Source organism: Danio rerio, chromosome 10, assembly GCF_049306965.1.
Source record: "Danio rerio strain Tuebingen ecotype United States chromosome 10, GRCz12tu, whole genome shotgun sequence".
Taxonomy (NCBI): Eukaryota; Metazoa; Chordata; class Actinopteri; order Cypriniformes; family Danionidae; genus Danio; species Danio rerio.
Window position 1 is genome coordinate 31255915 of NC_133185.1, and position 23341 is coordinate 31279255.

General features: G+C 34.2%; 1 protein-coding gene across 1 annotated transcript in view; it reads right to left on the reverse strand.

The window, feature by feature from the left end:
* dchs1b (dachsous cadherin-related 1b) overlaps nt 1-23341 on the reverse strand; it is a 151897-nt gene that overhangs the window by 22812 nt on the left and 105744 nt on the right. Inside the window, exons 3-9 of the mRNA XM_021479350.3 lie at nt 13116-13304; nt 10379-10610; nt 7617-7853; nt 4388-5425; nt 3135-3322; nt 2803-2899; nt 2470-2627 (exon numbers count right to left, since the gene is read on the reverse strand). Coding sequence (XP_021335025.3) covers nt 2470-2627; nt 2803-2899; nt 3135-3322; nt 4388-5425; nt 7617-7853; nt 10379-10610; nt 13116-13304 — 2139 coding nt within the window. The remainder of the gene's footprint in view (nt 1-2469; nt 2628-2802; nt 2900-3134; nt 3323-4387; nt 5426-7616; nt 7854-10378; nt 10611-13115; nt 13305-23341) is intronic.

A 23341-nucleotide genomic window follows, 5' to 3' on the forward strand; every position in this document is an offset into this window, starting at 1 on the left:
TAATTTGATTACTGATGTCCATGTAAATGTAGCCACTGTCAATATTAGCCAATCGAGAGTGTACAAACAGCTGCATTTTGTACTATTACCAGGAATACTAGTAACTTTGGAATACTTATTTAAACATACCAATATTTAAGACAAGCATATCTATACTATTTAGTTTTTTCTATTATTATTTATTATTTTTTATTAGATTTCTCCCTCACCCTTATCTTCTTCATACTAACAGAGAGGACAGAAACAGCATGCAACCACACACTCTACAATTACCCATTTAAAAAAAATCACATCTGTAAAAGCACTCAAAATAGTTTACTATTCGTTGTGAACAGACTCTTTAGAATCCGGATTCTTTAAGGTCCTGTTGTCAAGATACAGTTCGCCATGTCTAATTTGTGCGGTTTCATGCCGAGCGTTGGGATTAAAGCAGGGTTTTGTGTTTCGGTGGGTTCCTCTGAAGCAGGAAGTAATGCTTGGAGTTTTGAGGTGTTTGTGTTTGCATAGACAGGAGCCAGGCCTCTGGGTCACTGCTCATTTCCCTGCTCCAGTAAAGACATCACAGCTCAAGGGACTGTTGACAGTTTGGCACAGTCAAAGGCCTTTTATCCAAGATTTCAGCAGATTAAGAGGAAAAAAAATAATCATAATCGAGGGTCGATGTGTGACTTGGACGAATAAGCAATCCTCACAAAACCAGCTAAAAATACAATAAGCAGTTTGGAGAGATTAAACTGCACTTTGTGGGAATTTTTTTACAGGCAGACAAACATAATATATATATATATATATATATATATATATATATATATATATTCAGTTGAAGTCAGAATTATTAGCCCCCTTAAATTATTAGCCGCCCTGTTTATTTTTTCCCCCAACTTCTACTTAAAGGAGAGCAGATTTGTTCAACACATTTCTAAACAATCCTTTTATTAACTCATTTCTAATAACTGATTTATTTTATCTTTGCCATGATGACAGTAAATAATATTTTACTAGATATTTTTCAAGACATATTTAAACAGCTTAAGGTGACATTTAAAGGCTTAACTAGGTTAATTATGTTAACTAGGCAGGTTAAGGTAATTAGGCAAGTTATTGTATAATGATGGTTTGTTTTCAAGACTATAGAAAAAATATATAGCTCAAAGGGGCAAAAAACTTTGACATTAATCAGAGTTTTTAAAAATTAAAAGCCCAAAATAAAAAGTGAAAATAAAACAAACAAGATTTTTTACATATTATAAACATATTATCAGACATCGTGTGAAAATTTCCCTGCTCTGTTAAACATAATTTGTGAAATATTTAAAAAAGAAAAAAAAAATTCAAAGGGGGGCTAAAAATTCTGACATCAACTGTATATATTATAAATATATTTCAAATAAAATAAGTAAAATTGTATATATAGAAACATATTAAAAATCCAAAAGACCTGACTTACGCATATAAAAATTACGTTTAAATGATGAATTATGAAATATGAACTGAAAAAGATTCTATATTAGTACATGAAATAGAATTAAACAAAATAGAATGATGAAAAATTTATTCCAATATTAGCACATAAATTAAATGTAATTAAATTTGTTTATTTTATTTTTGTTATTTTTTTTTTCAAAATCCTTTAGTATATTCAGGCAATATATATTAGATTTTTCTTCAAATGTTTTTCAAAAGGAGGTTAAGCCGGACCAATGTCTTCAAATTCTTAAATATTCCGAGATGTTAGACACTTTTCCCAGAGTCCCAGCAACATCCCTTTTGATGGGCCTAACTCTTGCAAAAAAAAGCATACTTTTAAACTGGAAATCTTCAGACCCTCCATGTGAGTGGATGGGTGAATTGTATCAAGTCATTCAGCTCAAGAGGATACACTTCTTGGAACCAAAATCTCAACACCAATTTCAAACTGTATGGCAACCTTTCTGGATTTCCTTAAAACTGATAAGTGCTATGCCGGCAATTTATTGGAACAATTGATCATACTCTGATAATTACATTTGAACATTATGATTGCTTTGATTGGTAAATACCCCCATTTGTTTGTTATTAATTCAATGAAATTTTTTTTCTGATTCATCATTGGGGTTGCTATGTTTACTGTCTACCAGTAGATTTCATTTGTATTGTTTTTGTATTTAAAAAAATAATAATAATAAATTATATTAAAAAATATTTAGTGTAAATAAAACAACATAAAACAGATTTTAGGGTGATGTTACCTTATAAAGGCAAAAATGATATTTTTGTATTGTTATTAATCAAACTAAAACAGAACTAAGAACATTAAAAATACCTGTATTATAATAGCTGCACAATGCTAAAAATATATGGTAAACCTTAAGCGATTAGCCTTGATTTGGACTTTCTCCATTTTTGTTTTGAGTTAATAGTATAAAAAGACATCCTCATATACTTCAAACAGCAATACAGAGGGGTCACAATATGCCTGAACGGTCTCACCTGTATAAGTAAGACAGCAGAAGAGCTCTGAGAAGGAGCTCCACGGTCTGAGGCTGTGATGGTGAAACTATACTCCGCTTTCTCAGCTCTCCTCAGGGGAGAAGATGAGCGCAGCTCGCCAGTGTTTGGGTTCAAGGAGAAACGTTCCGCTCTGGAGCCTTAAAAACCAAGGGCAAATCAAAGCATAAATATAGACAAATATGGTAGTATAAGTATTCCCACAGAAAAGCACATGAGGCTCTAAAGATAACTATTTACATGATACAGATTTACCATTTTATAATAACATCCTCTAGCAATAATACCGCCCAACACTTCTAGACTCTTCCTTACCTGATAAAGAGTAGAAAATAGTGCCATTCTCTCCTTCATCTGGGTCTTTGGCATGAAGAGTTCCTAATAAAGAGCCGGCAGGAAGACCCTCCTGAACCTGGAAGACATCAAGCAGGTTTTAAACAGCACCGTCTGGCTGCTTACACTCCATGCAAACAACTTCAAGTGTGGGAACATTTCCAAGGTCACATAAACAATTTTTGAAAGATATTATGTACGGAGGTAATGACGTTTTTATGATGTGTAAACTGTGCTTTAATAAACACCAGCACCTATGTTATGACACACTGATTTAGGGCTTTGAATGAGGCCTGTGCCAGTCTGGTTCTTGCCTGAATGAGGATCTCCCTGCCAGGTTGCGTGTGGCTGAAGGCTGGTGCGTTGTCGTTCTCATCTAGCACTGTGATGTGAGCTGTCCCGGTGGCACTGCGTGGAGGGGTACCGCCGTCCTGAACCACTACCATTAGCTGATAACTGGACTGGTGCTCGCGGTCCAGAGCTGCTCTGGTGCTGATTTCACCTACACACAAAAATGAGACACTAAGTCTAGATACTGCATGCATTTGCTTTTGAGTGCTGCTGCTGTTAAATTTAACTAAACTTAACAAAACCTACTTACTAATTACTAACGGATACAAAATGACCTATGATGGATTCAAACCTGCAAACTTTAAGGATTTTAAATCAAAATTCTAATCTACACCACGCTACTTTTCTAAGAGATAGTTCACCCAAAAATTTTAATTCTGCCACCATTTACTGACTCTTCACCTGTTTAAGACCTGTTTGATATTCTTTCTTCTGTTAAACACATTTTCAAAAAATTATCGTTGCTGGAACCCATTGACTTTCATAGTTTTTTCCTATTATAGAAGTCAATGAGTGCCAGCAATCAGCATTCTTTAAAATATCTTCTTTTCTGTGTTCAACAAAAGAAACTCTTAGAAATCCAAGGTTTAAAACCACACAAGGAACAATAAATGAAGAGAAAACCAAAGTTCCTTAGTTAAACCACAAAATAACCATGGTTTTGCTACACTAACCATGATTTTACCATGGGATTTGTAACAAAACTCTATATTCAAATGGTAATACAGCTAAAAATAAATCAGCTGCTACATTCTCACTATAATTTAATCACAATTTTATAAGTTTCACAAACTTAAAAACATCTAATTTAAATGCTAACAGTACTTCAAGCAAGCATATGTTAATTCATGCTAGCATTTTGCTAAACACACTAGACACATAAAGGTTCAATTGCATGGGTTAGGGTTAAAGTTACAGTTAGCAGGGACAGAAAACACTCTCAGATGTAACCCTACTAGCTACATATCCCTAACTTTACTAGTGAAATAAAAAAGAAATTAAATAGTTTTCGAATTTTCTCTCAAAAATAGCAGAATAAACAGGTATTCATCCATGAAATTACATATCTTCCTTTACAGAATTCATATCTGGTGTCAAAAGTTTTCAAAGCTTCTATTCAAACGTTTCATCTATGGCTAAGTGTTTTATAGCAAAATTCTTAAACAATGTTCTGAATTCACAAAACATTCAGTATTTCAACTTTGTTCAAGCTCACCTGTTTGGGAATTGATTTGGAAGTATCGGTCAGTATGAAGTAATCTGTACGTAAGGCGACTGTTGAGACCAGCATCGCGATCAGTAGCAGACACCCTTCCAAAACCAGTCCCAGCAGGCAAGTTCTCTCTCACCGCCAAGAAGACCCTCTCCTGAGAGAAGCGAGGAGCGTTATCATTCTCATCCGTCACTGAAACTCTAATTGTAGCACTACCGGTCCTCCCCATCTGCCCGCTTCCAGAAGTAGCAAGTACAGTCAGCAGGTAGATATCCTTGACTTCTCTATCCAAAGCACTTTTAACAAACAGCCAACCACTGTCTGGGGCAATCCCGAAACCCACTGCATCCCCATCAGGCCGGAGCCGGTACGCCAATGTGGAAGTCGATGTGGACGATCCTCCATTTCCATTGGGATCTCTATTGAGTGCCCGGACCTGTAAGAAGTTGGTGTTTAGTGGAGTGTTCTCCTTCAGCTCCACACGGTAGGTTATTGTGTCAAACACAGGTCCCTGATTGTTCTCCGCCTGGATGTGGACTACTAGACTGAACGTGGCGCTAAGTTGAGGAGCACCACTGTCTTTGGCAATAACTTGGAGGTCATAGCGAGGTACGCTATCATACGACAAACTCCCAATTAACCGGATTTCACCACTGCTGCGCTCCACACCAAATGTGCGCTGTCCTCCAGAGGAAATCAAGTCGAAGCTTAGTTGTCCATTTGGACCTGAGTCCTGATCTTCAGCCTGTACACGGTACACAATAGTGCCCATTTTTGTGGCTTCTGGCAAGAGCAGAGATTCAGAGGATGATGGGAAAAATATGGGGGCATTATCGTTCACATCAGCAATAGTGACCCGAACACGAGTGTCTCCAAAAGCTGGAGGTGATCCGCTGCGTGCTTGAATTTCCAAGTCAAAAAAGGGTCGTGACTCGTGGTCCAGAGGAAGGCTCGTCCTTAGCGCTCCAGTTTCTGGATCTACCATGAAGTATCCATCTGGATCCCCAGCAGAGATAGTGTAGGTGACATCCTTAGAGACTCCTGAAGCGAGAGAGGGTAAGAGAGAGAAATGGCATAAGATAAGCAAGAAGGGTTTTAACATATGATTTAAATCTAAAATGACTTTGTAAACTTTTCACAAGGACTGAGACCTATAGAAAGAAAGTCGTCAATCATGCTTTTTATAATTCAACATTCAAACACTTTATTTGAAATTTAAAACTACTTTCAAACTATGACAAAAAGCAGACTGCTTACAAGCTTGAAATATTCCAGCAACATGCTAGAAAAAACACTAGCAGCATGCTAATTCCTGCTAGCAAAGTATTTAAACATGCTATTTATCATACTATTAAAACATGGGTTACACTTTACAATAAGGTTCATTAATTAATGTTTATTAATGCATTTACTAAGATGAACAAACAATGAACAATACATTTACTACTGTTTTTGTTCATGTTAGTTAACGTTAGTTAATGAAAATACAGTAGTTCATTGTTAGTTCATGTTAACTCATGGTGCATTAACTAATGTTAACAAGCATGGACTTGGATGTTAATAATGCATTAGTAAATTTTCAATTATGATTAATAAATGCTGGACATGTGTTGTTCATGATTAGTTCATGTTAGTAAATGCATTAACTAATGAACCTTATTGTAAAGTCTTACAAAAACATGTATTTACTCATTTAAGCAAACAATATGGTAAACATGCCAGCTTAATTAACAGCAGGCAAGTTATAAACATTTTAGAAATATATTAGCAACATGCTATTTCTTGTTAGAAATGTTTTAAACACATTTTAGCAACAATGTTCAGTAATTCTAATGATATATTAAACATTATATATACCTAAAAAGTTGAGAGGGGTCTGGATGCAGACCTGGTGCAGAGCAATCTGAGCTGCATCCAATGCTTTTTAATGCGCTCAACTAACCCCACCCCTAACCCTACCAGTCACAGTGATGTCACTCACTCCATTGAGTGCATTTTGTCTGACATTGCATCGCTGAGTGATGCAATCTCAGCTTGCGTCATAAAGGCTGCATTCAGATACTATTGAAAAAGTTCATGCTAGCAATGTGATACATGGCTGCAACTTCATAAAACATGTTGGCACTGTGATAAATAATCTTAAAGGCTTGCCAGCAATGTGCTGAAACATGTCAACAGTCTGTTTTTGTTAGAATTAATCTAATACAGTCAGTTATATTAGAAAATTGTGTATATGTACATGTGTATATTATATAATATCAGGGTTTCTCCAAGTTTCACCATGTGAAATTTAAGACTTTATGAACATTATTAATTAAATTTTAGACTTATAAAGGGGGAAACACTAAGGAATTTTTCAAATGTCCCAAATGGAAAAGATTTTTGTTTTGCATGATTTTTGAGTTTGCATGTTCTCCCTTGTTTGCATGGGTTTCCTCCGTGTGCTCCAGTTTCCTCCACAGTCCAAAGACATGCGGTACAGGTGAATTGGGTAGGCTAAATTTTCCGTAGTGTATGAGTGTGTATGAGTGTGTATGGATGTTTCCCAGATATAGGTTGCAGCTAGAAGGGCATCCACTGCATAAAACATATACTGGATAAGTTAGAGGTTCATTCCGCTGTGGCAACCCCAGTTTAATAAAGGGACTAAGCCCAAAAGAAATTGAATGAATGATGAATTTATTTAACAAGCTTCCACTTTTCCAAATGTACATTATAATCGATTAATATTATGCCTAAATCTCCTTAAGTAAGTTATCTTGTTCTTAAACAATTTTGACAAGACCATTTGAAATTAAAATTGAAACCAATTGAACCAATTAAACCAATTCTTTTATCAGTTAACAGCCATAACATGAAAACAATTAATACACAGTTACATCCTATAAAATTCCCCATTGTTTTTAACACTAAAATTCCAACAAAATACCCTGCACTATCAGAGAAAATATATATATCCACAAATAATCATTTCCAGCACCATGAGGTAGAGAGGAATCTGTGATGGATGTGACTGTTTAATGAGCTTCACACCACAGCTGCTGCTCTGTTTGCACAACTGGCTCAGCGAGAGTGAAAATATTCCCTATCAGGCTTTTTCAGCACCTCCACCGTCTCACAGACACCGATTCATGGTTCAGAGAGAGCAGCACATGGGCTACTTTATTTACTGCCTTTTTAGACAATGATGGTAACTCCAAGAAGAGTACACATGGAAAAAGCTGAAACTCACCATTCCTGCTGCTGGCTCTCACTACGCCAACCTCTGTGCCCCGCAGCACGTCTTCAGAGACGGTGAAGAAGTACTGGGCCTGTTCAAACACTGGGGGCGCCACTGAGCCGCCAACAACACTGATGTTCACCCTGGCATTGACAGGTGCTGTGAGGCCTCCTCCATCCCGTGCTGAGATCACCATGGGGATGACGGAGTTGGCCTTTCCGTGCAGAGAGCGGGACAGAGAGATAACACCTACCAGGAAAGAAAAAACATTGTGAGAATGGAATAAAAGGCGACTTATGACTATATGAATATTAAATGTGAGAAAATGGATGGGTCTAAGAAACAGAGACATAGAGACCTTGATTAGTCCTGAAGATCGGTGGGACTTTTTTTAAATAAATTTTTAAAAAGTTATTAGATTTATACATGCTAAATACACTCACCGGCCACTTTATTAGGTACACCTTACTAGTACAGGGTTGAACCCCCTTATGCATTCAGAACTGCCTTAATCCATTGTGCAATAAGATTTAACAAGGTACTGGAAACATTCCTCAGAGATTTTGGTCCATATTGACCTTGTGGGTAAAAACATTGTCTTATTAAACTGTCTTTTGATAAATAAAATGGCAATGTGCTAAATCTGTTTATTTCTGTCAGGATCCAGGCCTCACAGCCCAGTCACTCCTGTCTGTGTTTAATGTCTCTTTGTTTGTTTTGTGTATAAGCACATGGTTGTCTCTTTTGTTATGTTGGCCATGTGCTCCCCTTGTCCCGCCTCCTTGTTTTCCTATGCCTCACCCCCTTGTTTAGTCCTTGTTTGTCTAATTATGTTCACCTGTTCCTCATGCTCTCTACTCCCTTTATAATGAGTTCATTTTCCACTTGCCCTTGCCGGTTCGACAATCTTGTTTAGTGCTTGCTAGAAATTTTTTATATAGTCCAGTTTGGTTTCTTTTGTCTAGCCTTAGTCTAGTGCTAGTCTTTTTGATCTTTATCTCGAATTAATTTATCCTTTTGATTCTGTTTATTTATTTATTTTCTTTCAGCAAGGTTGCTGTCATTTTCATTTTTCATTCTGTTTGTAGTTCAAGACTAATTTCCAGTTTTCATTTTGCCATTTTTGTAATCCTCCATCCCAGTCTGGCCCTACTTTTTTTGTTAGTTTATTTTTTAGTTCTGGTTGTTGTGTTTTGCTTTCTGTTTTATCTCCAGCTATAGCTTTTCTTTTTTTTTTTGGCCTTTTGTTTTAATTTTTAGTATTTTTATTTAGTTCCTTATTTGTTTCATTTTATTTCTCTGGCTCTATTTTTCGCCCTCCTTAATATTTCTTATTTTTGTTCTAGTTTGTTTTTTGCTCGCTTATCTTTTTAATTTTCTTGTCTCCCCAGCTGTCTAGTCCTGTTGTGTCGCTTGCCTCCTGAGTCTTCGCTGGTTGTGGATCCCCTTAATTTGATATTCCATCTGTTTGCCACCCATGTCCCAAACCGGAGGTGCGGCAAGCAACCTATTGACTGCCTAGCCTGAAGTTAGAAATTTCCTTTTTCCCGACCAGCCTGTTTCACCCCCCATAAGACACTCCCCTCTGTATCATCTTGAAGTCCTGAGTCTCCTCCCCTCACCAGCCTTTTCTCCTACCACCAACCTTCACTATTGTGTGGATTGTCCTTCTGTGTTGCCTTGTTTACCTCCTGTAAATAAACCTTGTGTTCTCCTGCCTATTCTGCGTTTGGGTCCTCCTTGCCAACCCTGACAATTTCTGTCTTCATCCTTGCACTGGCTTCAATTTATATTCAAACTTTAAATATCCTTTTTATTTATAACAATATTTTCCCTTACCTTATCAAGTTAGGCATTCTGCTCGGATATATTTTTATTTGTTACTTGTGTCAAAAAAAAAGAAAATTAGTTTCATGTTTAAAGGTCCAGTAGACTGTAACAATTTACCTGCTGATATTCGATCTGTTACATCACTTAAGATGTTTAAGCAAATTTTATTATCATATTTTACTTTGGATTGTACATTATTCTTGAAGATGCTATTATTGATTATGTTGTGCTTTGATTCACTGATCGGTATATTTAGTTTTATCTCACGTTTGTAATCAGACGCTGTCGTGGTGCATTTTTATTTATTGTTTGAGTTTGAGTGTTGTTTCATGAATGTTAGAATAATTTATGTTTTGTTTTGTTTTGTTGTCTTTTGTTGTTTCTATATGATTGGGGTGCACTGTGGGTCCCCTTAAAAATGGTAAGATGGTAATAATATATTTGTCATGATGACCAGTGATCTAACCGTCATAGATCGCTGGAGAACATTCACAATAACATGGACTATAATCCTGTCTCATATGAACTACAAGTCCTGTCATGCAACACACACACACATCTGCTCCAAGTCTCTATTGATTGGACTCACACAGCTGATGCTGCTCAAAGACTGATTAAAAGAACTATTAAAACAGCACAAACACACACAATGTTGCTGAGTCTTGTTGAACAGTTTTGTGAATGTTTTTGACCCTTGCCTTGTTTGTTTGTTTGTTTGTTTGTTTGTTTGTTTTCTGCTTCCTGCCTATACTGACTTTCGCCTATGTATTTGACTACGACTCTGGATTTGCCTGCATACATCTGTTTGTCCCTGTGTTGACTGTTGCTTGCCTGACCATTCTCAATAAACCTGCGTTTGGATCCTCACCCCTGTTGTCAGCGTCACTTTAAAATATAATATTATGATAGATAAATATTAAAATACAAACAATTCATTGCCATACCTGTGTCCTTGTTGAGGGTGAAGAAACTGGATCCTCCACCAGACACGGTGTGGTACGTTACTCTCCCGTTAGCTCCGGCATCAGGGTCGTGGGCTGTTACTCTGATAACAGATGTCCCGGGTGAGCTCTGGGTGCTCAAGCTGACCGCATAGTTCAGCGGGTAGAACGAAGGCCTGTTGTCATTAATGTCTTCCAGTGACACCAGCACACTGGCAGAGGATGAGAGGCCACCCTGAGGGAAAATATCACAGCATATTATTATCATGATCATCATTACTGACATTAATGACAGCAGGACTGCGGACACCGACCAGTCAATCTTGATGATTTCTGTGTGTAATTACGCTGAAAAATATATTACTTCACAGTGGGATATAATTGTTTCTGTATATTATGTTGTAGTGTGCATTGAAATCGGTTGGTTCACTCATCACATTTTATGGCTGCATTAATAATTAAAATAGGAAACGAAGCAGGCAGCGCTAGCAGCTTATAAAGGGAAACAGTGCGAGTGTGTGTATACAGTATGTGCAGCAGTCTTCCCATGGGACACTGCTGCTTTATTGCCTTTTCATTTAGAGGACTCATGATTGTTGTAACTGGCAACTGTTTGAGGAAAAACTGACTACAATGGGTGGTGCAGTATGTATACAACAGAAATAATATTTTTCTTTAATTCAACTTTGTGCTTCTACATTGTGTTTTAAAAGGTTTTCACTTTTCCCTTATATTGCATTAACTGGAAAATAAAGTAAATGTAGGTAAATCCTATTACAAATGTATTAAAGACCAGTATTTTTCCATATGACCTTACACTAACAATAATACCATTCTATATTCAATATCATTCTAATTAATTAATTAGTGAGAAGTGTTATGATCTTTTGTGTAAAGTGATTCCCAATTTTGAAGTTTTGATGAGATGGCAACATAACACCAAAAGTTTAATGAAACAGAAAGATTAATGCTAGCCTTTTCTGAAAATTATAAGCTCTCTGTTTATTAAATTGCTTTAAAATTGGCCCAGTTAACTTTCAGTATAAGTGATTTAAATTAACCTCAATTTTTTGGCTTTTATTCTCCCCTTGATGATCACCATTAAGCCACCAACACTTTTAATGACATTTAAATACAGTAGTTAGTTCATCCAAAAAATGAAAATGATGTAATTAATAACTCACCCTCATCTTGTTCCAAACCTCTGAGATCATAGGTCATCAATTTATCAGCATACAGTGTGTACAGACATATAGGGCTTGTGTTTAGGAGAGTGTGGTGCCCGGTCGTGCCACTGAGGTATAACTCATATGCGCCTGTACTTTGTTTTAAACAGAGCAAGTAATCTTGAATATTCACTTCTTGTTGTAATGTTAAGATTGTATAGTACTGTATGACATACTAGTGTAAAATCCGTTAATTTATGATGACAAAGTAAAAACAGAGAACACTAAACTACAGAGAAAAATACTGTTTTGTTATGTACTTCTCAATTTTTAGATGTAAAAGTTTTTTTTTTTTTCAGTTTTATGCACTGTAATACACTTTTACCTGTCAATTACTCAATGAATGAACTAATCAATCAATTAATCCATTAATCAATCAACCAATCAATCAATCAAATAGTCAAAATGACAGAGAACACACTTTTTTGTTGACTATCTTTGTAATTTTTTTTGTACTGATTCAATTTATGTTTAGTGTCCCATCTGATCTCACTTTATATTAAGCATCGCTTATACAGTACCTGTGAATTCACATGGTAACTAGATGTGTAAGTAGTATGTAACTACAATGTATGTACACACAGGTAACAACCCACTCAATAGTATGTGTAAAGTCAAATGTGTAACAGGACATTGGTAACAACACTGAGAAAGTACACATCTGTAACAAGAATTACATAAGTGCATTGTGTTACAACAATATGAACTTGCATGTGTTTTCCCACTTCCACACCTGTTTGCATACCATGTACTTCTGAACATTGTATTAGAATAAGAATGGCAGCACTAACGCTGCAATAGAAGGCTTCACCTTGTGATACCAGTGTACTTACATGGTAAATCCTCAGAAACGGTCTACTCAATATAAAGTGTAAAATGGTCACAAAACATACTACATTACATTACATACATGGTAACGAGATGTGTAAGTATGTAATGTAATGTAGTACGTTTTGTGACCATTTTACACTTTATATTGAGTAGACCGATTCTGAGGATTTACCATGTAAGTTCACAATCACAGGTAAAAGCGACACTTAATATGAAGTGGGACCCCTAAGCAACCTCAAGGTGGGAATGTTTACTAATGGTTTCAATTGCCATCCAGATAGACTGGCAGCTACAAAGCCGCTGCTAGTGTGAAATAGCATTAGACCATCCAGAGTTGTTCTAATTTTAACATTTACCATGTACATTTATTTTTCTCTTCTCATGAACTCAGCCTATACTCTATTTTTGTTTTATGTATGCACAAAGTAGCTTCATAATATTGCAATCGAACCACTGAAGACACCTGTTTGGACATATTTTTGGTACTTTTCTAGACTTTGAAAAAGTGGGGACCATTGCCTTCAATGGGAAATGAGGCAGCTCTAGAATTTATGTTAATTTGTGTTCTGAAGACGAATGAAAGACTCAGGGGATTAAAGACATTAACAATTAATAACAGAAGTTTTGAATGAACTAACGTTTTAACTTGCAGTGAACCCAGACACCCAAACTCATTTACTCACCCCATCGGTCGCAGTGACGGTGAAGTGGAAACTGTCTGCTCCTTCATCCCGATCCAGAGCCGTGCTGGTGCAGATCTGTCCACTCTCCTTATTGATGGAGAACTGGCTGAGCGGAGCACTCACAGACCCCGATCCAATGGAGTATGTGATGGTCCCGAATGAGCCTCCATCTGCATCATCCGCCTTTACCTGAAAAACACAAACACAGAATTACAGTTGACTGATTTCATTAACCCTCAAAATCACAATCAGAGATTTTTTTTTTAAATAATGAATCAATTGCATTCTGATTTGCTTTAGTTACATTAAAAATCTAGACATAAATCCGCAATTTCTAAGCTTTTTTTCTCTCTCTCTCTGTCCTCCAGCTGATTGAACATGGATTTACTGGCAGCCGGACTATTCTCAGCCGCATCTGTATCATCAATCTCTCACAGCGGATTGATAAAACAAGAGAAACGGGTGAAAAGTGTCTCCCTTTTCTACCATTCGCATTCTCTGCCCTTGAACGCCTGGGTGAAAAATCCGTGGAAAGACGGATGCTCTTGATGAGAGATGGAGACTGCACAGAGTAATGAGGTGGAGGTGAGAAGTTGAAGATCTTGGATTTTCACTTCTAGAGGTAAAGGTAAGATCTTATGACCGTTTCAGGTGTAAAATCTGCCCAATTTATGATGACATTAAGATGAGAAGATGCAGAGGAAAAACTATTTTTCATTCACTTCTCAATTTTTAGATGTAGCATTTATTCAGACTAATAAAAAGACAACATCCAAAATACACATTTAAGTGTGAACCAACCAACCAACCAGCACTTTAAAACTTCCTAAAGGGTTTCTCAGACCACTTGGAATTAATCTAATATTTATCTTTACCATGTAAATTTATATTTCTCTACTTTTAAGATGCCTGGCTTGCAAATAAGTCTGAATTGTGAAACAATACTAAATATTGCTCACTTATTTTATTTTTTTTATATTTACTAGTCTCTATCCTTTCCTAACTGATGCCATAGCTATATCACTCTGCAGCCCAAGACCGGTTACTCACTGAAGCTAAGCAGGGCTGAGCCAGGTCAGTACCTATGGGAGACCATGTGGGAAAGCTAGGTTGCTGTTGGAAGTGGTGTTAGGGAGGCCAGCAAGGGGCACTCAAACTGCGGCCTGAGAGTCCTAATGCCCTAGTAAAGTGAAGAGGACACTATACTGTCAATGACCGCCATCTTTTGGATGAGACGTTAAAATGAGGTCCAGACTCTCCATGGTCATTAAAAATGCCATGGCACTTCTCGTCCACTCCACCAATAGCTGGTGTGTGGTGAGCGCATTGGCACCGTTGTCTTGTGGCTGCTGTCATATCATCCAAGTGACCCCCTCATGATTGTGAAGCATTTTGGGTGTATGACCATACATGATAAATGCACTATATAAATACACATTACTCACTTTCTATGTAGTTCTATACTATTTTTATATTTTAATTGTATCTTTTTTATATTTGTTATTGTTGATGATTGTTCTTTTCTCTAATATTCAACAAAACCTTTAAAGAGTAAATGGTGGTCCACCCAAAGTGGTCCAAACCACTGTACAGAAAAATAAAACACAAACAGGACATAAAATACAATTAAAACCCCTTTAAGAATCTGTGAAAGCATCAAGCGTTTAAAACGGAGATATGTAAAAGCTCAACAGCTATCAAAGGCCAGGAATTTAAAAGTCCATCTTATAAGGCACTTTATCAATGTCTGTCTGTAGATTTTAAATGCAGTTTTAATTTGAGTTTAAATCATTTTTCTCTCATACATTGAACCATATATTCCAACTTCAGCAGCACTTGCATACATCAAACATCTTCTCTTCTATATTTTAAAGGTTTAAACAGAGGTTAATGCTCATACATAATGACATTTTAGAACATTTTTTTATTAAAAAAGTTTGCAACTCTTCATGTAATCCGTCAACAATCAGTAAACAAGGATCGTATGGTGAGTTAACTAGTTAATTAATTACATGTATTTATATTCTACATTATTCAGCTGTGGTGTCTTTCCCTAATGTGATGGCAGATTGATGAAATATGTGCCATTTGCAGCAATATGGTACAAAAAAACATGGATTTGTGAGGGATAAATGTTATCGAGAGAATTCAGGGTTTACTCAGGAGATTTCAGAGACTGTTACAGCAGTTGCTGAAGGCTAGAAAAGGGAAAATGTCTTGGATCTGGTCCCTCTATGCTTCCACAAATCATAAAAGCCTTTGTTTGTCTGGGCATCATGCCTTCTCTTTCTCGCATTGATATTTTTTTTACAGCAACTTAGAGGTATGATGAACTTAAAGGGTGAAAAGAGAGAAGAGAATTGTGTTTATATGCAAATGACAGAATGTGTTTTTACTTCCCAGACCTTTGTTTGTGGGAATTGTGTAAGTTCTTACAAGTTTTATCTCATAATTTGATTCTTGAAATTGGTTGACTTCTTGCAATTATAAGTTCTTACAACTTTATCACAATTTTCAGTTTAACCTCTAAGTTATGAGTTTTTTTTTTTGTTTTTTGTTTTTTGGCTATTCTGAGTTTATATCTTGCAGTTACAGAATTAATAGCGGGAAAAAATGTGCCTTGTAAGTATTAATTTATTTATTGACTGTAAAAACGTTAACATAAATCTCCTCTATATAGAAAAGATTTTAATTTGAACTAAATGCTGTTCTTTTGAACTTCATATTCATTAACAAATCATGAAATAAGGCCAGTCAGAACTGGATTTTTAAGAATGATCAAGCTTTAAAACAAGTAGCTACATATAACCCAAGTTCGTCCACTAGTAAGAAAGACAAACTTGACAAGGCCTGATTAATTTTGGAACAAGCTATGGTCAATTTCATACCAACAGAACACGTCATAACAAATCTTTCTCAATGTACATTGTCCTCCTAAAACCTACTCAAACAGTTCATATATAATCCTTAAGTAAAAGATAATATACAGCTAGTCAGTCATTATCATAATATAAACCCAGACAGAGAGAATCCGGACTCTCGTATCACCCTAAATGTGTTTGTTTTACGATAATAACAATCTGACTGTGCATAATCCACCTTATTACACAGCTACTTTTTAAATAAATAAATAACAAAATCCAATAACGATTAGAGGGGACATTATTTCATTATGTTGATCAAGAAACTACACATTATACCAGCAGTGTTGGAAGTAATTAGTTACAAAGTTAAATAAATTAGATTTCTGATTAAAAAATGTTATTAATTAAGAGTTTACTTTTTCTTTTTAGAAAAATTACAGTTACTTATAATTTACTTGCTTTAAATACTGTAAATAATTTAATAGTTTTGTATAAATCAATTTAAGAGTTGTAATTTTATTATCAAATATCAAATATATTTTTCAGAATAATTCTATTTTTCAAGTAAATGTAACATTTATCAATGTAAATGCAATATTAGTGAGAAATTAGTTTATGAAATATAAGGTATATATATATATATATATATATATATATATATATATATATATATATATATATATATATATATATATATATATATATATATATTCAGAGTATCTGCATAGTTATTTAGTTATATATTTTTAGATATTTTGCATAAAAACCTGATTTAACATGATAACTAAAGAATGATAATGCTTAAGGTGCTCTATGTAATTTTTGACTCTTCTAAAAAATACCATAATATGTTTGCAGATATTTAAGAAACATGCCAAGTGAACATTCATTTTTATTTTAAAAACAATACTAATGTCAGATATTCTGCTTTGAAAATGTGCTTTCTGTGCTGGAACGCTGTCTTTGTTTGGGTTCTTTTAACCCACCCAATGCCACTTTAGACAGTAGTAGAGTCCAAAATGAGACGTAGAATCAGAGTTCCACATGGGGTTACTGATTAGCAAATAATATAAATATTGCAAATGGCATTCAAACTCACAATGTTAGCATTTAACACTGAATAAAGCACATGAGGTGTACGTGAGGTGATCATTGTCAGTTTTCTGTTGCTCACCTGTGAGAAATAGAAGCTGTTTCTATTTCTATCAATTCGAAGTGTAGTACAATAGTACAACAATAACTCATTTTAATATGGAAAATATTCCTTCTATTGTGTGTCGTTGCTTTTATTTAGAACACGATTTAAATCAGCCTGGTTGGTCCTCAATCTGGCAACCTGCGCTTGTGTTTGTTTTGATCCAGGAATTCAATACCTAGTTCAACCACTGGGTGTCAAACTTAAATACAGTACTGCACCTTTAAGAAACAATGAAGTAAGAATTTTGTCAATATATGGTATGTGTAAAATATGGTGTTGCAAATTTTTTTAATCGTTTCTAATTTTGACCCATATAATGTTTAAATTGTTTTAAATTGTTTGATTATAAAAAAATTAGAACAAAAATGTCCCGTTTGACTTAAATTTAAATATAAATAATAACGAGTTTAATTTCTATGGATTCTATAGATTTATATGGAATTTAAGTAGTATTAAGTCGAATCAATAAGTAAATTACTTGAGTAATACATTTACTTTTCACACAAAGTAGGAAAAAAGTAATTTGAGTAGTGTAATTTAATTTGAGTAATTTAATTAATTAGAGAGAAACACTGGGTACAAGAGACCTGAAATGTGCTTGCCTGGTAAAACAGACAATTATAACAGTCATACCACAAAATATTTGACCTCAGAATATTCAGCAAATGACCAGTCAGAATCAAGCATTCCTGAAAGTCATGAAATGAAGAATTATGGTTTATAATTGTTTTTTTCTGACGCTAGTAAATCAGCCAACAGCGAATAGTTAAAAGAAAACGCAATCATATATATAATTTTTTTTTAGCACAGATAATCTTCTTACTGTCACGGCTGCACAAGTGCAGATGTACAGCTGATTCACATTACAGTCCTGACATGGTCAAAATCATACAAAAAAATACATCTCGTGCTTGCACTCATCGGGGCTCCTGCTACCGGAAAGGTCCAGTCACGACCCCTCAACTCTGACCCTATCCCACCATGACGCTCTCTATAAATACAATGATGCTGGTGGTCTACAAGCCGTCCCATTCATCAAGACCAGAAAGACCTGCAGAGCCCAGAGCCTATAACACAACAAAGGGCTTCTTGCAAAACATTAAGGGGAAGTGAACTTTGACTCTCAACAGCCTGCAAATATTTAAAGCGAGGTCTGCTCTGGAAGACGTTTCATAATGTTGTTTCATGCCATTTATGAGGATTGTTAAAAAAAAAAAAGTTGTCTGAGATAGGGGATGTGAAGTCTGGCCAAAATGACAAGGTCAAGCAACTCCTCTTTATGGATCCTGATATGTATTTTTTCCCATATTCATTCCAGTAATAATATTTTGCAAAAACAGGAAGTGTAAAAGCTGCAAGATGACTGTCCTTGTCTGGTCAATGGCTGTTAAATCACACATAAAAAATAAATAAATAAATATATATATATTATATATATATATATATATATATATATATATATATATATATATATATATATATATATATATATATATATATATATATATATATATATATATATATATATATATATATATATATACACACACACACACACAAACACACATATATATATATATATATATATATATATATATATATATATATATATATATATATATATATATATATATATATATATATACATACACATATATATATATAATAAACATACACATACATATACACATATATATATATAATAAAAAATTATATAGTAATAAATAAATGTATAACAAAATAACTATATAATAATAATAATAATATAAAATTATTTTATATGATTTTAATTAATATACAACATAAAATGTAATATGTTCAGAATATATATAACTATTTTATATGATTTTAATAATACAATTTAATTTTCAGAACACAAACAATTATTTTATGGTTTTAATAAATATACACTATAAAATTAAATATTCAAAATGTACACTTAAATTAAACTACAGAATAAAGTCCCTTGATAGGTTTAACCTTTAAAAATGCATTGTTCGTTTTAATAATTAAATTTGATAATGTAATTAAATATTTTCATATTAGAAAAAAATAAATTACAAAAATAAATATTACTTGATAGTTTTAACAGTTGAAAATGAATTGTTGGTTTTAATAAGTTTATTTGACATAAAATGTAAATTAAAAACATTTATAACAAATAATTTTTCAGTTCAAGTTGATAACTGTAATTATTTAGACTCAAACATCTAATCAAACACATTGATTCAACAAAACAAATATTGTCTTTTACATAGCTCATAACAAATAATACAATACAATAGTACACAGGACACAATAGCTACAATATAAATATGTATAACCAAATAAATTAATTATTAATTTATTAAAGGTTTATTAAATGAATATATTTAAATAAATCCACATAAACCTTAGATTATTTTACTATAATGAGCAGATCTTATTTTTACATCCATAAAAAATACATTTTAGTACATTTAATTTAGATATAATTTAGATATAACAATAGCTTTTGTTTTATTGTAAAAGCTATCAAGGGGTTTAAGCCCTTCCTTGCAATGCCAATGCCTGTAAATATTCATTTGGGAATAAACAGATTAATAAAATGCAGAATTATAATAAAAGCAATGACCACTGACAAAAACTTAGAAGTGGACTACAAGTAAAACATCTGGATGCTTTACGGTAATTTTTACAATTGCATCTCAGCCTAACACTGGCATGGAAAAGCAAGTCACTTATCTTTAAAATCGGATATAAGAAAACTCCATGTTGAGGTACAATTATCGCAAATCACAACACCTGCTCAGAGAATGCAGTCCATTTCACAATGCAGTCCCACATGCACTTTATGCAGCGTTCAAGAGCACTTCCTGTGGTGTTTGGAAAGACTTCCTGTGGTATGAACGGCCCATGTGTGCAGTAACGGGCCAGCAGGTGAATATGTGTTACGGCATGACGGTGATGGAGCCAGAATTCAGCAAAAATCCTGTTCAGTGGTCAGCTCTTATCCATCTGTCTTTAGCATTATCAGCGCTGTTTCCTATTGGGATTGTGTCTGCGGAAACATTATCCCTCAGACAAATCAAAGCCCCGTGTTGGTCTTGGGATATTTGGGTAAAGTGGGTGGGATAAAGCATCCACGATAATGATTCGTCCTGGGACACCATGATAGCCAGACCTTACTCTGACAGAGCTATGTTTACACTGGTGCGATTTCATTTTAAAATGGCTTATTAAAACAAAACAAAAAAGATCCTCATTCATACTGAGACTATTTTTTGGAAAAGACCTCCAACTAAATTATTGAATTGTTTTGTTATAAAATAAAACACTATATACAGTTGAAATCAGAATTATTAGCCCCCTTTTGATTTTTTTTCTTTTTTAATTATTTCCCAAATGATGTTTGACAGAGCAAGGACATTTTCACAGTATGTCTGATAATATTTTTTCTTTTAGAAAAAGTCTTATTTGTTTTATTTCGGCTAGAATAAAAGCAGTTTTGAATTTTTTAAAAACTATTTTTGGGACAAAATTATTAGCCCCTTTAAGCTAATTTTTTTTTTTCCATAGTCTACAGAACAAACCATCGTTATAGAATAACTTGCCTAATTACCCTAACCTGCCTAGTTCACCTTAATAACCTAGTTAAGCCTTTAAATGTCACTTTAAGTTGTATAGAAGTGTCTTGAAAAATATCAAGTAAAATATTATTTACTGTCATCATGGCTTAGATAAATCAGTTTTTAGAAATAGGTTTTTAAAACTATTATGCTTAGAAATGTGCTGAAACAATCTTCCCTCCATTAAACAGAAATTGGGGAAAAAAATAAACAGGGGCGCTAATAATTCAGGAATGCCAATAATTTTGACTTCAACTGTATATTACAATTCCTTATAAACAACATGTGTCTACTATTAAATCACATTGAGAGAAAGTGTTGTGTTTTCTTCTTCTATGTATACGTATGTATAATGTATATGTAAATATGTTTATACAACAGTTCTGACAGGTTCTCAAATCTGATTGGCCGATAGCAGTGCGATATTCTGCAATAGCAGCACTTGTACTGCCTCTTCACCTTTATGTGTTACTCCACCCACATGACAAACAGAGGAATAAGTTTCGAAGCTGTAGGACAACATAATGGACTTTTAAGTTTTTTTAGGTGAGTATGTAGTTGTTTAGGTTGCATCTATGAAGTTAATTTATAAGGATCGTGTCTATTTTAAATATTCATAATTTCAGAGATTCAGCGCATTGGCGACCATCAGCAGAGTAAAGAATTTGATGATTGATGATTACCACCACAAGAAGTCCTTAATAAGAAAACTCAAGCATAAATTTCAAACTACAGCGATACATATCATTATAAAACAGGTAAGTGACATTAAGTTGATCTCTTTCTTTTGTATTTTGTAGTGCTGCATTTATATAGTAATCTGCAAGTGTTTGCTTTGGCTTAGAAAGTAGTTCCTCATACAAATAATGTTTGATTTTCTTTTTTTATATATACGATTATGCCGTCGAACTGTTGTATAAACACAATATTGCACTCGTAGCAGTGCGATTTGGCTGTATATTGTCACTGGTGGGACACTAAGGCACCAACGCACACGTCCCACCACTGCTGATATATAGCCATTCCGCACAGATACTTGTATGATATTGCTTATATACAGTATACACTTAATAAACCAATATAAATTATAATGACTAAAACATATTTTTTTATAATTATAAAAAATTGTCTAGTATGTATACTACACGTATAAACATTTAGCCAAAATCTTATTAAAACTAAACAAACGTTTCTTATACAAAACAAACAAAATTGTGTTCCTAGTAGTGTATTTGTATGTCTGTAGGTTTGTTTGACTTAGGGCTCCACAATATATCCTTTGAGTATCAATATTGATTACAATGTATCCACAATAGTTACATTGCAGGATTAGATTTATTAAAAATTAAAAGATAAAGATATTACACTTTTTGAAAAATGTTTAAAATGATGACCAGATTTTTTTATGTACTATTTATCACTTTCTGTACCTAAATACGGTTTGACGAGCCAGTAAACTATAAAGCACTGTTTATTAAACTTTTATCTTTGCTCTGTAATATTTATATATGCTTGTAATCAGGGGATGTAGCGGACATTTTAAAAAGGAGGGGGGATGGGGGAGCTGAATGAGATCCAAAAGTTTACGTTCATATAATTATTAGTCACCTGTTTCTGAATGTGCTGTCTCTAAAAGTGCTGGTTGCTAAACCCCTGCTTATAATTTATTATGATTTATGCAAACTGCATAGAAGAGGACTTGATCGTCCTAATGTATCTAAATGAATGAAATCTTTCCAAATAGAGCTATTTATTAATCTGGTGAAATTATATTGATTTCGTAATTTATATCGTGGAAAAACTAAATATTTCCCTAGCCCTAGTTTGACTACAGGCTACAATGCAAGCAATGCTATTATATATTGTGTGCAGGCATGATCACAGATTTTGCTATTTTAATCTTAAAAGACGTTTGGTCATACAGATAGATTTTATTCGAAACTGTAATGGGTTTACTTGTCTTTGTGTATATTCAAAATAATAATAAAACATTGAAAATGTTTGCTTTCTGCCATCTTGGTTTCTTTGAACATGAGCCTTTATCAAAAGAATAAAACAAAACTCAGTGGAATAGTGGTATGACCAAGGCTTGATGAATCAAGGAAAGACATGCAAATGATACTTCAAATCATACTGTTTTTGGTTCATATTCACTAAAACGTAACCCTGGAGATTTAAAACTTAAACATTAAATATAACTAAGCATTTCTAAAAAAAAAACAAAAAAAAAACTCAAGAGTAGTGTGCATGCCAGCAATAACAGGAGAAAAAAAGACTCTAAACGTGTAAATGCAGCATAAGAGAGCATCATTAATAGCACATTAAAGACATCAATAAAGTCTGTGCTTAAGTTGTAATGATAGTTGGATGATTTGATCAGGTGTTTAAGGGTAATGAGCCATGTTGCTCCAGAGGGTTCAGCTGAATTGTGTGTGTGTTTGTAAAGGAAATCTTCTCCATTAAATGGTGCAGGTGAGAAACGCATTAAGGGGCCTGAGGAGAGACTGGGTCCTCTGGGTGCTGTAAGAGTCTCTTCTGCTGGGACAGAGCTGATAC